Source organism: Prionailurus viverrinus, chromosome F1, assembly GCF_022837055.1.
Source record: "Prionailurus viverrinus isolate Anna chromosome F1, UM_Priviv_1.0, whole genome shotgun sequence".
Lineage (NCBI taxonomy): Eukaryota > Metazoa > Chordata > Mammalia > Carnivora > Felidae > Prionailurus > Prionailurus viverrinus.
In genome coordinates this window covers 13,798,110-13,812,636 of record NC_062577.1, presented here as the reverse complement: position 1 = coordinate 13,812,636, position 14,527 = coordinate 13,798,110, and the positions used below count along the sequence as shown (strand labels likewise).

General features: G+C 36.5%; 1 protein-coding gene across 5 annotated transcripts in view; it reads right to left on the bottom strand.

The window, feature by feature from the left end:
- The window catches only part of RABGAP1L (RAB GTPase activating protein 1 like), a 765,564-nt gene that overhangs the window by 664,419 nt on the left and 86,618 nt on the right, over positions 1-14,527 (bottom strand). For 4 of the 5 annotated variants that reach the window (XM_047840290.1, XM_047840291.1, XM_047840292.1 and 1 more), the window contains 2 exons: positions 9,269-9,426; positions 6,514-6,624 (listed from right to left, as the gene is read on the bottom strand). The exons of the other annotated variant lie outside the window; for it this stretch is intronic. In XM_047840290.1, the coding sequence (XP_047696246.1) occupies positions 6,514-6,624; positions 9,269-9,426 (269 nt within the window). The remainder of the gene's footprint in view (positions 1-6,513; positions 6,625-9,268; positions 9,427-14,527) is intronic. 5 annotated transcript variants of the gene reach the window in all.

Genomic DNA, 14,527 nt, shown 5'->3' with positions numbered 1-14,527 from the left:
GGTCTACGTTACTCAGTACAAACAGAGTTATATGTTCATAACAAACCTAATAATCATCCTTTACTTGCTATATCCATATTTCATTTTGATTCACACAGCAAAGCATCAGGGCAGATCCCTGGGAACAGGGTGATTCGAAAGATATAAACCCTGAAGCCAAAAATCTCTTCCCAACTAACCTTCCACAAGGCCTGAAATTAACATCATTAGAATTCCACTTCTTGTTAGGGAATTTTATGGAGATCCATTTTGTAAGCGTATATTGTATTACTGCCCTGAATTTTATTACAAAATAAGAATACTTGGCAAAAATCAACCAGTCAGAAAATTAACACAACAAAAACTGAAACACTTCCCCCTCACTTCTCGAGTATGACACGTAACCAACCACCTATTCAAAGCATCGAGGTAGGTGCTATGTAATAGTGCTAGTAACAGTGTATCTTAAACACGAGATAAAGCTTTAAAAATCCGTATCAATTCAGTACTTTGCAAGAAATTTTTTTTGCAGTATTTCTACTTGTGGTAATACCAAAAACCACAGAAATTTCAGCTGGTCGGGCATAGAGATGATTGCCATTTCTGCTCTGGAAACACGAGAAGAGCACGGCCTGGTCAAATCTGCACACTTTAACATTTACAACTGGGGGCTTGCAATAATTGGGTTTCAGTCTTGCTCTTCTCACACATCTCAGAGGGCAATCATCTTGCTTCCTCCCTTCAGTTGTTATTGTTGGTTTTCTCTTCTACAAATCAATCAGCTTTTCTCCCAGGACATGGTGCCCCTGAGTTTGAAGTCACTGAGTAATCACTTGGACACCCCCACATCTCTATTCTCATTTTCCAATTCTGCTAGAAATACAACAAAGAATACCAGTTCATTTATTTTCTAACTGGTTTAATTTTCAGCTTAGTGTACAATCAAGATTTAGTTGCATACAGCCTTTAGTCTTTTAGAGTACACACTCAGGAACCAGCTGGCTTTGGTTTAAACCCTGGTTCTACCAGTTTCTGGCCAAGTGACCAAGGTTACTTAACCTCCTGAAACCTGTTTCATCGTCTGCAAAAATGTGGTAATAATTATAAAACCTTCCTCATACGTCATTATGATAATTGTACCATGGCCATCTTGTAGTAAGTGCTCAATGATTGTTGTCTGTTATTATTTTCTCTCTCATGTACAGTTCCTAAATAAAGCTCAATATGTAAAATGTAACATGGGTCATGGAAAAAAAGGAAAAGAATATTAGAAATTTTCAAAATATGAAAGCAGTTTTCACATCTTCTCTAAACAAGGTAGGATTCTATCAGGTGCAGTGTCCCTCAATGTAACAATGAGTTTGGTCAATACTGTATAAAATTTTTATATACCTTTTATTCATTTTTTTCAACAAGTTCTTTATTCTGATATCAGACAGACTTAATTCAAATATTAATTGTATTACCTGGGCAGGTTATTGAACCGTTCTGTGCCTCAGTTTCCTCAAATGTACAGTGAAGATAATAGTAGCTACACCTCATAAATGACACCGAGAACCATGCCCAGCACAGCAAGTGCTAAGTAAGGATTAAGTAGCTAACTACAAAGTTCTGTGTTGCTAGCAATGTGCTAGATGTTGGAGATTCTGAAATAAAGGACATAGTATTTGCCTTCAAAGAAGTCAAGAAAGATAATCTCAGTATAATTTGTTTAATATCTACAAAGGAAGAAGGCTTGAACCCTTGAATACACAGATAAATGGACTCTTTCAGAATAAAAATATTAAAAAAAAAAAAAAAAGCCCAAATCTTGAAAATTAGCATTTGGGGTAGGTGATGGGTACACTGAGGTTCAATATATTACTCTTTGTACTTTCACATATGTTGGAAATTTTACACAATGATAAGTTGTTTTTAAAAACAATACATCATTTTCTCTTTCAGAAGATAAGCCAAAATGATGTAATCTGATTTTTTTCACATCAGTGTCTTTATATGACAAACTTTGTTTAAGACCATGTTTAAGATTCAGAGGTGTTAATCCTCTTGACAAGACTGCCACCTGGTGGATTACCTTATTCCACCATTTACATTTTATAATTTAAACACATGAAATGCTACATATAATCTAATAAAAGACAAGTTTCTTTTTCCAAAAAATACAAATCCAAGTAGTAACAAAATTTCCAATATCACAGGAAATTCTGTGTGTTATGCTGAACAAAGTATTGTTTGGAGAACCATTAGCCTAAAGCAATCTCAGTCAATTTTAGTTTGGGTATTTATAGAGGTCATCTGACAAAACGTGGTAAAACAAAGAAAGAAAAGAAAGAAAAGAAGGAAAGAAGGAAAGAAGGAAAGAAAAGAAAAGAAAAGAAAAGAAAAGAAAAGAAAAGAAAAGAAAAGAAAAGAAAAGAAGTAAAGAAACTTAACATGGGTTTAGTAATTAATGCCAGATATATGAACCCAGAGTTGTTAGATAATACCATCAAGATTAACTATATTAAAATAAAACCAATATAGTAAGTGGTTATATATGGAATGAGTTGTTTTGTTTTGTTTTTAATTCCTAATTCTATACAAACGGGCACTTGTGGCTTAGGTAAAATTTCTTTTTTTTTTTTTTTTTTTAATGTTTATTCATTTTGAGAGAGAGCTCAAGTGGGGGGGGTGGGGAACACAGAAAGAGGGAGAAAGAATCGCAAACAAGTTCCACACTGCCAGAATGGAGCTTGACACGGGGCTTGATCCCACAAACTGTGAGACCATGACCTGAGCTGAAATCAAGAGTCAGATGCTTAACCAACTGATGCACCCAAGCACCCCAAATATCTAATAAAAGCAATATATACTGATCAAAAAAAGGGCTTATCTCAAACAACTTAAGCAGAACTTGAGATAATGTGCTCTGTAAAAATCCCTTAAAATTACTCAAAAAGCATGATGATGAAGAAATCAATGTTGAAGATTATTCAGTCTGAATGAAATTGTCTTACGAATATGAGAGTGGGCAAAATGCCCCATTTCTAAGTTATTATTTTGCATAATATATTTATAAAGCATGTGTAAATGTTTAATTAAGCTAATGAAGAAAACATTATAAGCAGGCATTCAACTATTTTACCTATAATCATCAATGTTTCTATACTCAAGTTGACCAAACTTGAGAGTTTCTCATTGGGAAAAGGAAGGACTGCCTAACACGACAAGCAGGGCACAGGCCTCTATAGCAGAGACAGAACATACCATTTCACCATAAAACTCCAAGATTTTTAATAATGATTATTAAGAGTTAAATTACTCAACAGCTAATACTTCTTTGCCTGTGTTAGTACAAACTTATTAAATGGAAGGCTGCCTTTTGTTACGCCGGAAAGGTAAAGACATAGGGTGTGAAGGGACTCCCAGTGGCAAATTCTGGACAATGATCACCAAGATAATTAAGTTCTGTAGTGAATTATAAAGCACTGCAGGGGGGGAGGAGAGAAATTCAAGAGTCTATACCAATAATAAACAGATAAATAAGTGGAAGAGAAGGGAGATCTTTGGCTTACATTAGAATGCCTAGGGCTGACTGCTAAACTACCAAGAAGGTGCAGGAGATTGAAAGTTCTAATTTTGCATTCCTCACAGTAAAGATTAGATCAGACAAGAATTTGAATGAATGTTAACTTGAGAAAATGTTTATGAGAAGTAGGATATTTTCATTCATCTCCCTACAGACTGCTTACTTGTTGCAAGGGGGGAGAAAAAGGGGAATTACAGTGGAGAAATCAGGTATTTTCACAATCACATTTTCGCAACCAAAATTAACATCACCAGGGAGGGACAGATAGTTATCAGGCACCTCCAAATGCAATCCACTATGAAGGAGACAATATCACCTATGGAGCAAGAAGTAATCTGGATCTAATCACAAGGTAATATTAGATAAACCCCAAATTAGTAATGTTACATTAAAAAGTGGGAAAATGGATGTATTCTTCAAAAATTCCATGTCATAAGCAACACAGAAAGGCTGTGGAAATATTACCACATTAATGAAAGCCAAAGACATATGGCAACTAAATGCAATATGTGACCCTAGTGTAAATCCTGAGCTGGAGGAAAAAAGGACACTACTGAGATAAATGACAAAACTGGAGACAAATGGTAGGTTAAAGACAAAGCATTGTATATGGGGCACCTGGATGGCTCAGTCAGTTAAGCGTCTGACTCTCGGTTTCAGCTCAGGTCATGGTTTCACAGTGAGTTCAAGCCCCACATAGGGCTCCACGCTGTCAGTGTGGAGCCTGCTCTGGATTTCTCGCTCTCCCTCTCTGTCTGGCCCTCCCCTACTTGTGTTCTCTCCCTCCCCCTCCCCCCTCTCTAAAATATATAAATAAGTATTGTATGAATGCTAAATTTAAAAAAGTATTCTAGGAATGCTAAATTTATAGAAGTTGCTACAAATAATGTGCTTATATAATAGATATCTGTATCCTTATTTTTAGGAAATACTCATTTCCTAAGGAATTATATAGGAATAAAATTGTTCAGAAAAACAATAATGTGGGTCTGTCTGTAGGTAGGTAGGTAGGTAGGTAGGGAAAGACTGAGAGACAGAGAGGAGAGAGATTGAGAAAGTGGGTGCAGAGCAAATGGGGCAAAATGTTACCAAGAGATGATTCTAAGCAGAGTACACAGATGTTCTCTGTACCATTTTTTTTAACTATTCTAGAAGTTTGAAATTGCATACTTCCAAATAAAAAGATTCAAACATTGCTAGAGCTACTGTTAACAACACATTCTCATCATCATTCTTTTAGGACTAAAATATTCAAAGTCAATAATACCTTTAATCTTTAGCTATGTTTCATGAACTTGTATGACTCAAAATTATTTTTTTATTACCACTAAGAAAGGAAAAAAGATGACAACTATAAGAGAGAATTATACAGCAAAACTTTTCCTGTTATCTGGATACCAGCAGTTAAACCCAAGGATGGGAACAAAGCACAGCTAAATTCCTGACATTCTAAAGAAAGCTGCAGATAATTGGGGGCCAGACACCTTCTCCTACACTTGAGAGGGACAGCGGTGACCATGATCCCATCAGCCAGCACCTCAACTGGCTCCCGCCTTCATCCTAGTCTACAGATGGGGAGGGAGGAGTCAGAGTCTACGGCAATCTTGATGAAGAGGCTTTTCTTTCTCTTATGACTGTCACCAATTGCTCCCACTTCTAGAAACCAAGTGAATAGGCATTTGTTTTTGTTTCTGGCTTTTTATCACCATAAAAAGGGCTGTAATAAACACCCTCAGAAATATGTCCTTCGACAGTGGTACTTTTATTTTTAATGGAATAGATTCCCTAGAATGGAGACTGATGCATGCAACTATAGATTTGGGTTTTGTTTTGTTTACTTTTATAGATGTTGCCAGGTTGTTTCTCAAAAAGGGGATATATACACACTTTACCCCTTCCCCCATATTCCCACCAGCCTGACGTGTTCTTTTTGCCAATGTGGTATCTTACTGCTACCTTAATTACATTTCCCTCTCTATTCATGAATTGGGACATCTTTACATACATATGTTTGTTAGCCATGTGAATAGCTTTCCTGTGATTTGTTGATTCTTGCTTTTTATTGGTTTTTTTTTTTCCAAATTAAGAAATTTATGTATATTATAGACATAGCCTTCATCTGTTATCTACAGTACAAATACTTTTTCTACAACTATCATTTGTTATTCTTTGTTTATAGGACCTTTTGTCCTACAAGATTTTGTTTTGTTTTTATATGTTCAAATATATACATAAAATATGTAAATGCACACACACACATTTGTGTGTGTATATGTGTGTGTCTGGGTGTATACTTATATATTTAAAAGATATGTATCTATTTTTCTTATGCCCCTGAAAGTCCAATAACTAAATGTACTTTTTAATTATCAGAGATGATTGAGAATTTAAGGTATTTGTCCTACATGTAAATAAGGGACAGCAGGAAAAAGGGATATGACCAAACAGAGCTGAAGTAGTTATTACTGGCACGGGGTGGGGGGGGGGGGGGGGAGGGGGAATCATGTTTATTTCCCCCATCAACTGCGATTTTTTTTTTAATTTACCATTTTAACCATCTTTTAAATGTTTATTTATTTTGAGAGAGAGAGAATGAGAAAGGGGAAAGAGCAGAGAGACAGGGAGACAGAGGATCTGAAGCAGGCTCTCAGCTGACAGCAGAGAGCCCGATGCAGGGCTCAAATCCATAAACCATGAAATCATGACCCGAGCCAAAGTCAGAAGCTTAACCAACTGAGCCACCCAGGCACTCCCATCAACTGAGACTTTCAATAAACCAGTTACATTTAACTTATTGAAGTGGGTAAAGCATTATGACTCTCATTCTCATTTTTACACGGAGAAACTGCAGTATGGTGAAAAGACACAGCAAGTAATAAAGCTGAGAGATTCAACAGTATGTCTCTTGAAACACAACAGCAATGTATATACAAGTTTTTGGTAGCATTTAGGAGCAAGCTGCTTACCTTTCAATAGCTAATTCTTTGTTAGAAAGTTGCTGCACTGTAATTACCACCTTCTTCTCTATTCCTTGTTTTAACTTGAAATAAAATTTCTCTCTATCCTTAGGCACAGGACTGAAATATGCAAAAAGAACAGAAATTATCAGTACAACACCACAATAAAATAATCTACTGCAAGTTTAGAATTCCAGCACCCTTATTCTTAAGGTGTGCTAAACTCATCTTGCCCGAGTAGCTAACTACCAATGTTATAGTCAGCAAAACAAAGTCACTAATTAATTTCTAAATTGGATAAGAGCCTTATATTTTACTTAACAAAGGTTAAAATCCAAGATTCTTTAAATGACATCATTTCAACTTTAGTTTCTAAATTTAACAAATTTAGGAATATAGCTTATTTAATTATTTTTTACGACTCACTATTCTGGTTTAGCTGGTTGTGTGGTTGTAAGAGCCTTTAACACACTGAAACCCAAGGCAAACAAAGTGAGAAGAGCTTACTTTAAAACATCTACAATTTGAGATAACTAACCACAAACTCAAGTAAATATAAATAAGAGATGGAAAAAGAGCTATGGATCAGGGGCAACTTAAATTCTAGCCTCAGCCATACTGACTATTCTATAGATATAGATATATAGATATAGACATAGATATCTATATCTATATATATATTAGTTTCCATACAATACCCAGTGCTCATCCCAAAAGGTGCCCTCCTCAATGCCCATCACCCACTTTCCCCTCTCCCCCACCCCCCACCAACCCTCAATTTGTTCTCAGTATTTAAGAGTCTCTTATGGTTTGCCTCCCTCCCTCTCTATAACTTTCTTTTTTTCCCCTTCTCCTCCCCCATGGTATTCTGTTAAGTTTCTCAGGATCCACATAGGAATGAAAACATATGATGTCTGTCTTTCTCTGCCTAACTTATTTCACTTAGCATAATACCCTCCAGTTCCATCCACATTGCTGCAAATGGCCAGATTCCATTCTTTCTCATTGACAAGTAGTATTCCATTGTATATATAAACCACATCTTCTTTATCCATTCGTCAGTTGATGGACATTTAGCCTCTTTCCATAATTTGGCTACTGTTCAAAGTGCTGCTATAAACATTGGGGTACATGTGCCCCTATGCATCAGCACTCCTGTATCCCTTGGGTAAACTCCTAGCAGTACCACTGCTAGGTCGTAGGGTAGTTCTATTTTTAATTTTTTGAGGAACCTCCACACGGTTTTCCAGAGTGGCTGCACCAGTGTGCATTCCCACCGACAGTGCAAGAGGGCTCCCATTTCTCCATATCCTCTCCAGCATCTATACCAGACTGACTATTCTTAAGAATTCATTAAGACAATCTAAGTGTCTAAAATATAGATTATCTTAAATATCACGATTTCACTCATATGTGGAATTTAAGAAACAAAACAGATGAACATATGGGAAGGGCAAAAAGAGAGAGAGGGAAGCAAACTATAAGAGCCTTAAGGATAGAGAACAGACTGAGGGTTGATGGAGGGAGTTGGGTGAGGGATGGGCTAGATGGGTGATGGGAAGGAAAAATAAGATAAAAACAGAGACAAACCAAAAGAGACTAACTATAGAGAACAAACTGAGGGTTGCTGGGGGCAGGGGGGGGGGGGAGGGAATGGGCTAAATGGGTGATTGGCATTAAGGAGGGCACTTGTTGGGATGAGCACTGGGTGTTATATGTAAGAGATGAATCACTGAATTCTACTCCTGAAACCAATACTACAGTGTATGTTAACTAACTTGAACTTAAGTACACACACACACACACACACACACACACACACACACGGGGGGGGGGGGGGAGACAGATATAGATACATGATCTTATCTGAAAAGAAAAAATACCTTGAGCAATTTATCTAAGACTCAATTTCTATATCTATTAAAAAAAAAAAAAAAGACAAAAAACTCTACCTAACAATTCTTATTAGAATTAAAGGCACATAGGGGCGCCTGGGTGGCTTGGTCGGTCAAGCATCCGACTTCGGCTCAGGTCATGATCTCACGGTCCGTGAGTTCGAGCCCCGCGTCGGGCTCTGTGCTGACAGCTCAGAGCCTGGAGCCTGTTTCAGATTCTGTGTCTCCCTCTCTCTCTGCCCCTCCCCTGTTCATGCTCTGTCTCTCTCTGTCTCAAAAATAAATAAACGTTAAAAAAAAATTTTTTTTTAAAGAATTAAAGGCACATAAGTGGCTGTTAAAGAGCATAACTATATCCTATCACCTGTCTATTTGTGAACAGGAGAAAAACATTCTAAATATACAATAGAAGAAAATGGTTAAATGATGATCAAACCACCCAATATATTATTGGTACTATTAAAAATGACTTTAATTAAGAACATTTTAATGGAAAAATTCTTACATAATAAAGTTAAAAGAAAAAAAACCTGTGTATATACAACTGTATAAAAATACCCCTTAGAAATAAACAAAGGGAATAAATCAAGCATTAAAAGTGATTGTGGTTGACAAAAGTATAGCTTTTTATTCTTTTTATTATTTTACTACAATTTTCTATAATATCATTATTCATAAATATGGAGAAAATATTTTACATAAAGTATCTGAAAGCATGAGAATAATAAAACATTCATTCACCTGCCAAATATTTCTTTTTATCATTTTAAAGCTTTATACCAACATTGTATAGCCTCTGGAAGCTTTATGTTAGCCAATACTATATTTCAGGCACAATACCAACTTTTATTCTTCCCAAATAACCTCACCTAAAGTTTCCTTTTCCATCATCTTCTTTTACCTCCAAGGAGACACTGAAGGTAAACACGTCACTGTCAGGGGTAGGAATAACTGAGTCTTTAACATCAGACACTTGTCTGGAAGAACGTTTGAATGCTGTACAGAAACTATATAAAATTCTGCTTACCTAAAAGAATAAAAATGGAGATACCATTAGGCAAAAGCTTTAACTGCATTTTGATACCCCTCTCTCCTAATTTTTGAATCTATTCCTTTCCATGGTCACAATTTACTTTAGCAGATATAGTCTAAGCATATACATATACACATATATGCAAATATTTACATGTATTATATATAATACAAAACATTTTATATAGTTTGCTTATATTTACATAAGCTTGTATTTATATGTTTATATATTATACGTAATATATAACATTTAATTTACAAATATAGTTTGTTTCTTCAACTTTAGCATTTAAACCTGGTAATAAAGATGTTTAACTGAAGTTCACAAAAGGAGCTCTATTTATTTATAGATGTTTCTAGGCCTCAAAATATACTATATTGCAACAAATGAATCCTAAGGTAATCCTAAGAATGGTGCTGGCATCTAAATATTCCCAAAGAACACACACAAACAAGGTTTTAGTCTAAGTTCTCTAAGTGCAATTTCTCTTCTCACTTCCCTTGGCTTCAGTGGGCTAGACACTGAAGCACAAAATGAAGTAAATACTGGCGTTCCTGGGTGGCTCAGTCAGTTAAACGTCCAACTTTGACTCAGGTCATGATCTCATGGTTTGTGAGTTTGAGCTCTGCATCGGGCTCTGGGCTGACAGCTCAGAGCCTGGTCTGCTTCAGATTCTGTGTCTCATTCTCTCTCTGCTCCTTCCCCCCACTCCTGCCCTCTCTCTCAAAAATAAACATTAAAAAAAATATTTCAAAAATGAAATAAATACTGGTTTTAGCAATAAGCAAACATGGTAACATGATTAAAAGAGTTTCGAGTGTTATCACAGTGATGCTGTGTTATAAATGCATTGCAGGATTCCCAGTTGAAATGATTTCTTTTATTAGCATTAAGCCACCTTGGTGAATACTATAAAAAAATATATGTCAATGGCTTATACTCTTTCCCTAAAGTGGAGAAGTCCTCTAAATCCCACACTTTCAGAAGCTATTCTCTTCCTTGGTTCCAAAAGTAGCATCACACCGTCTCAAAATTGTAAACTTGAAGCACAAAAGAACTTCCAAATCTCTCAGGCCACCATAGGTTGAACAATGAAACCACGATGAAGAAGAGTTTAACAAAGGTCATAACCTCACACTGAGAGATACAAGAGACTTCTCCAAACATGAACAAATCCTTCCCTTTAGATAAAGGGAATTCAAATTATTCACTGAATTCTGTTAGCTTAAAACTCTTAATATTTTGTTATTTGCTTGAAATGAGAGCACTTCCACCAAGAGCATTTCTTAGAAGTATGGGGTCTTTCCTATTTTTCTATTTTTGTTGTATCCATGTATTCTACCTTTTCTCACACAGTCTATCACACTCAAAAATAAGTGGTTCTCAAACTTCCAATTGCCACACTTAGACCTATGAACCAATAGTTACATCCTAAACTGCCTTTCCATTGCCAAATTAAGTTTCTTAAATTAACTGACTTCCACACTTTTAAAGTTCACATCCAGCAGTAGTATCACGTTTGTACCACAGTACTTAACAAAAATATTTAAATATCTTAGTATGTTATCCCATTATAATTTTACATAAATGAGTAAAAACAACAAAACAAAGGACTGATATAAATAAGAACTGTAGGCCTCAAATTTTATACAATTAAGATGATGAATTCACACATTTGTTCAATAAATATTTTGGGGGTGCCCTCTGTAGACTTTGTATTATTCTAGGTGCTGGAGAATACGGCAGTGAACATGGTGCTTACAGTCCAGCGCGTGTAAGTTGAATGTGCTTAGGGTGGGTGAGAAGGAATCATTAGGTAAGCCAAAAGCAGAAATATTTAGCCTCAAGTGGATACTTACTTGATTTAGCTCAATAACTTAAGTGTTAAAGAAGAAAACAGAATCAAACAACACCCTAGAAATAAGTCACTGAAGAATATGTCTCAAGGCAAAGTATAAACAGAAACTTTAAACTACTTTTAGTTGAGTACTCCCCACATCCTAACCTCAAATAAAATGTGAAGTCTATTGTTTACTTTTTACACATTCAACTTCAGCATATTTTTAAGAAAGCATTATATGTAAATATAGGGGAATGCCTATAGATAATTATTGATACATCAGTTGAGTCAAATCCTAACCATATTTATTCTTCTTTCTCCTCTCTCATATCTCCTTCTATTTCATGTCTTAATCTGTGGCCACACCAAAAATGTCAAGGGAACTTGGCAAATTCTCAAGTAGATGGCAAAGCTCAGAATTTCTCTTTAAAAAGGTTATTAAGAGGTGCCTGAGTGGTTCAGTCAGTTAAGCATCTGACTCTTGATCTCTGCTCAGGTCATGATCTCATGGTTCATGAGTCTGAATCCCGCATCAAGCTCCACACTGATATTGCAGAGTCTGCTTGGGATTCTCTCTCTCTCTCTCTCTCTCTCTCTCTCTCTCTCTCTCTCTCTCTCTCTGCCATACTCTCTCTCTCAAAATAAATAAATAAACTTAAAAAAAAAGGTTATTAAATATATGGGACTGAGCCAACGTACTAGAGAATTATGAGAGGAAAAAATAAGACTACACTTTTCTCTTTTTGGAGAAGGACACAGCAGTACACTGACAGCGATCAAACCACATTACATCTTGTCCGTGTCTTACAAGCTGCTACTTCCAACAACAAGGTTAAAATCATTTGTGAATTCTAGAGTCTGTGAATAAGCTGGAATGGTGATCCAAGGACTGGTGAGGTACAGTATCTTCAGGAACAATGGTTATCAAGATCTACAGTTATTGAGACAAACTGAGTAACCAATAACATCATGAAAAGAATATTAAAGGGGCACTTAGGTGGCTCAGTTGGTTAAGCATCCAACTTCGGTTCAGGTAATGATCTAATAGTTTGTGGGTTCGAGCCCCATGTCAGGCTCTGAGCTGTCAGCCTGCTTCAGATTCTGTGTCTCCCTCTTTCTCTCTGCCCCTCCCTTGCTCATGCTCTCTCTCAAAAATAAACAAAAGAAGAATACTAACAACATACACCATGGCAAACATTTCTATACATGTCACACTATTTAACAACACACAAATAATCTAGAATAAGTGTATTCTTTGCAGGAGGCAATGGCTTATTGACAAATAATACAGTATAATTTTTTCCCAGAAGGCTATACCCACAGAAAGTACTAATTAAACACAAAAGGGTCTGCTGTGGTTGCTGATTTCTATGAAGAGGTGGGAGGAGAGCACATGTGGATGTGGAAAGGAGATTCGCCAAAATCTTAACTCTGGTGGAATTTTGAGTAACTTCTATTTTCTTCTTTATTTCAGTATTCTCCAAATTCTCAAATATGTATTACATGTGAATACTCCAAAAAAATTGCTATTAAACAAAAAGGTATTTACTTAAATGACACAGCCACTTTTTCCAAGATAAAGCCTTTTCATTAACATTGGGGAAAGAGAGCGGACTCTGTAAAAAATACCATATGTTAAGAAAATGTTCACCCAAGACATAGATGTAAGAAAAATAATTCTATAAAGACACCCTGAGAGAAATGTGTTAAATTTTTAAAAAGAAATTATTCAAATATATTACTCACTGAAAGGAGCTAAAATAAGAAGCATATCAAACAAGAAACTTTTAAAAAAAGTATAGAAATTTGTTAATGGAAAACACTAGTAACAATTTCAGGATTAATTTCCAAATTAAGGCATTTTGCTAAAATGCCATCTCAATAAATACATGTTTGGAAATAATTTCCCTTGGCACAAAAACAGACACATAGACCAATGGAATAGAATAGAAACCCCAGAACTAGACCCACAAACGTATGGCCAACTCATCTTTGACAAAGCAGGAAAGAACATACAATGGAAAAAAGACAGTCTCTTTAACAAATGGTGCTGGGAGAACTGGACAGCAACATGCAGAAGGTTGAAACTAGACCACTTTCTCACACCATTCACAAAAATAAACTCAAAATGGATAAAGGACCTAAATGTCAGACAGGAAACCATCAAAACCTTAGAGGAGAAAGCAGGAAAAGACCTCTCTGACCTCAGCCGTAGCTATCTCTTACTCGACACATCCCCAAAGGCAAGGGAATTAAAAGCAAAAGTGAATTACTGGGACCTTATGAAGATAAAAAGCTTCTGTACAGCAAAGGAAACAACCAACAAAACTAAAAGGCAACCAACGGAATGGGAACAGATATTCGCAAATGACATATCGGACAAAGGGCTAGTATCCAAAATCTATAAAGAGCTCACCAAACTCCACACCCGAAAAACAAATAACCCAGTGAAGAAATGGGCAGAAAACATGAATAGACACTTCTCTAAAGAAGACATCCGGATGGCCAACAGGCACATGAAAAGATGCTCAGCGTCGCTCCTTATCAGGGAAATACAAATCAAAACCACACTCAGATATCACCTCACGCCAGTCAGAGTGGCCAAAATGAACAAATCAGGAGACTATAGATGCTGGAGAGGATGTGGAGAAACGGGAACCCTCTTGCACTGTTGGTGGGAATGCAAATTGGTGCAGCCCCTCTGGAAAGCAGTGTGGAGGTTCCTCAGAAAATTAAAAATAGACCTACCCTATGACCCAGCAATAGCACTGCTAGGAATTTATCCAAGGGATACAGGAGTACTGATGCATAGGGCCACCTGTACCCCAATGTTCATAGCAGCACTCTCAACAATAGCCAAATTATGGAAAGAGCCTAAATGTCCATCAACTGATGAATGGATAAAGAAATTGTGGTTTATATACACAATGGAATATTACGTGGCAATGAGAAAAAATGAAATATGGCCTTTTGTAGCAACGTGGATGGAACTGGAGAGTGTGATGCTAAGTGAAATAAGCCATACAGAGAAAGACAGATACCATATGGTTTCACTCTTATGTGGATCCTGAGAAACTTAACAGGAACCCATGGGGGAGGGGAAGGAAAAAAAAAAAAAAAAGAGGTTAGAGTGGGAGAGAGCCAAAGCATAAGAGACTGTTAAAAACTGAGAACAAACTGAGGGTTGATGGGGGGTGGGAGGGAGGAGAGGGTGGGTGATGGGTATTGAGGAGGGCACCTTTTGGGATGAGCACT